The sequence below is a fragment of the Protobothrops mucrosquamatus genome, unplaced genomic scaffold, assembly GCF_001527695.2.
Source record: "Protobothrops mucrosquamatus isolate PMUCROS unplaced genomic scaffold, P.Mucros_1.0 scaffold10632, whole genome shotgun sequence".
Taxonomy (NCBI): domain Eukaryota; kingdom Metazoa; phylum Chordata; class Lepidosauria; order Squamata; family Viperidae; genus Protobothrops; species Protobothrops mucrosquamatus.
In genome coordinates, this window is record NW_015396418.1 from 6,353 (window position 1) to 7,700 (window position 1,348).

The following is a 1,348-nucleotide window of genomic DNA, read 5'->3' on the forward strand; positions in this document are numbered from 1 at the left end:
AACTTCCCTTTCTTCAACTGAAGAGGGGAAACGACTGACAATGACAAATACAGGGAATGGACAAATTAACAACCAAAGCAATGAAGAAAATGTGTTGCATTTTAAGCCACAGGTTCAGTGGATTAGCACAGATGTGTTTTTCCTGTCTAAAGGAAATGCAGGAGGTCTTCTATCATATTTTTTCCCCTTGTTGGGGAGAGAAATTGATGTCAAAAACAAATGTAGGTCAGTGGGACAGGTATGAATGGAACAAGTAAGCATTCCAAAAATTCCAAAAAACACCACTAGCCAGACACATTGTAGTCATCTGAATTTGCCTCCAAATATTGAGTAGAAAAACAGGCAATTCTGCAAACTTAAGATTTCAATTATGTTAAATAAGAAAATATTACTTTTATACCAGTACCAATAATACCAATATAAGACTTTTGACCTGTGAATAGTGAATAAGATAAATATAATATTGTAGGAGCACGTGGTGTTAGGGGATGTGCATGTGTGCAAATGTGAACAAACCCACATGTCCTTTTGAATGAAATTTGGGGAAGAATTGGGGTATTCACCTATCTATGGAGTCCTGTTCACAAGAGCTGCTTAGGTATGTGTTTGTTAAAGAGTAAGAACAATTAGCAGGGATACACAAATTGAATCAGGGGAGGTAGTTCATTCAAAGTAAGCTGTTTTTTCTTGTTTAGCTTCTTCCCCAGTATATTGTTCTAATTTGTTTCATATAATGCCCTTAATTTTAAAACGAGTATACAAAAATGCCCATAACTTATGTTCTTTGTTGTGCTAATTGATTTTTATACAAATAAAATGTTTATAAAAATTATAATTTAAAAAGGAATTTAAGACTATACAGTTGAACGTCTAGCTCTACTTATGATGTAAAAACGTGAAAATGAATGTTTGATGGAACTAAATCCTGTAATTTGTATCGTGTAGCCTGACTTTATTACAGTTGAAGATTCAGATATTTTTTCAGGACTTATCAGGAGCCTGCATTTAAAATTAGGATGGCAAGTAAATAAATAAAAGTTTGATTAAGTTTTTCCCCTCCAACAGCAAATCATGAAGAGACTTATAAAACGTTACGTTTTGAAAGCTCAGGTAGACAAGGAAAATGATGAAGTCAATGAAGGTAAGAGCCTATAGAGTTATTCATACGGTAATATAAATGTAAAAGAAAAAAAAATGAAAAGTGTTGGAGGTCTGAGAAACCAGACATTTGGATTATGGGAGGAATGATTCTTTCTGCTTTGGGCTTCAAAACAGATATTTAACACTGTAAATGTGGGTAAAAACAATGAAGTGGAGAAAATAGTGTATCTAATAATAGACATAGTGT

The 1,348-nt window shown here is 33.3% G+C and overlaps 1 protein-coding gene across 1 annotated transcript in view; it reads left to right on the forward strand.

The window, feature by feature from the left end:
* The window catches only part of LOC107301201 (short transient receptor potential channel 3-like), a gene marked incomplete at both ends in the record, with an annotated part of 6,774 nt that extends 5,633 nt beyond the window's left edge, over nt 1–1,141 (forward strand). Inside the window, one exon of the mRNA XM_015830457.1 lies at nt 1,066–1,141. Coding sequence (XP_015685943.1) covers nt 1,066–1,141 — 76 coding nt within the window. The remainder of the gene's footprint in view (nt 1–1,065) is intronic.
* Nucleotides 1,142–1,348: the final 207 nt, after the last annotated feature.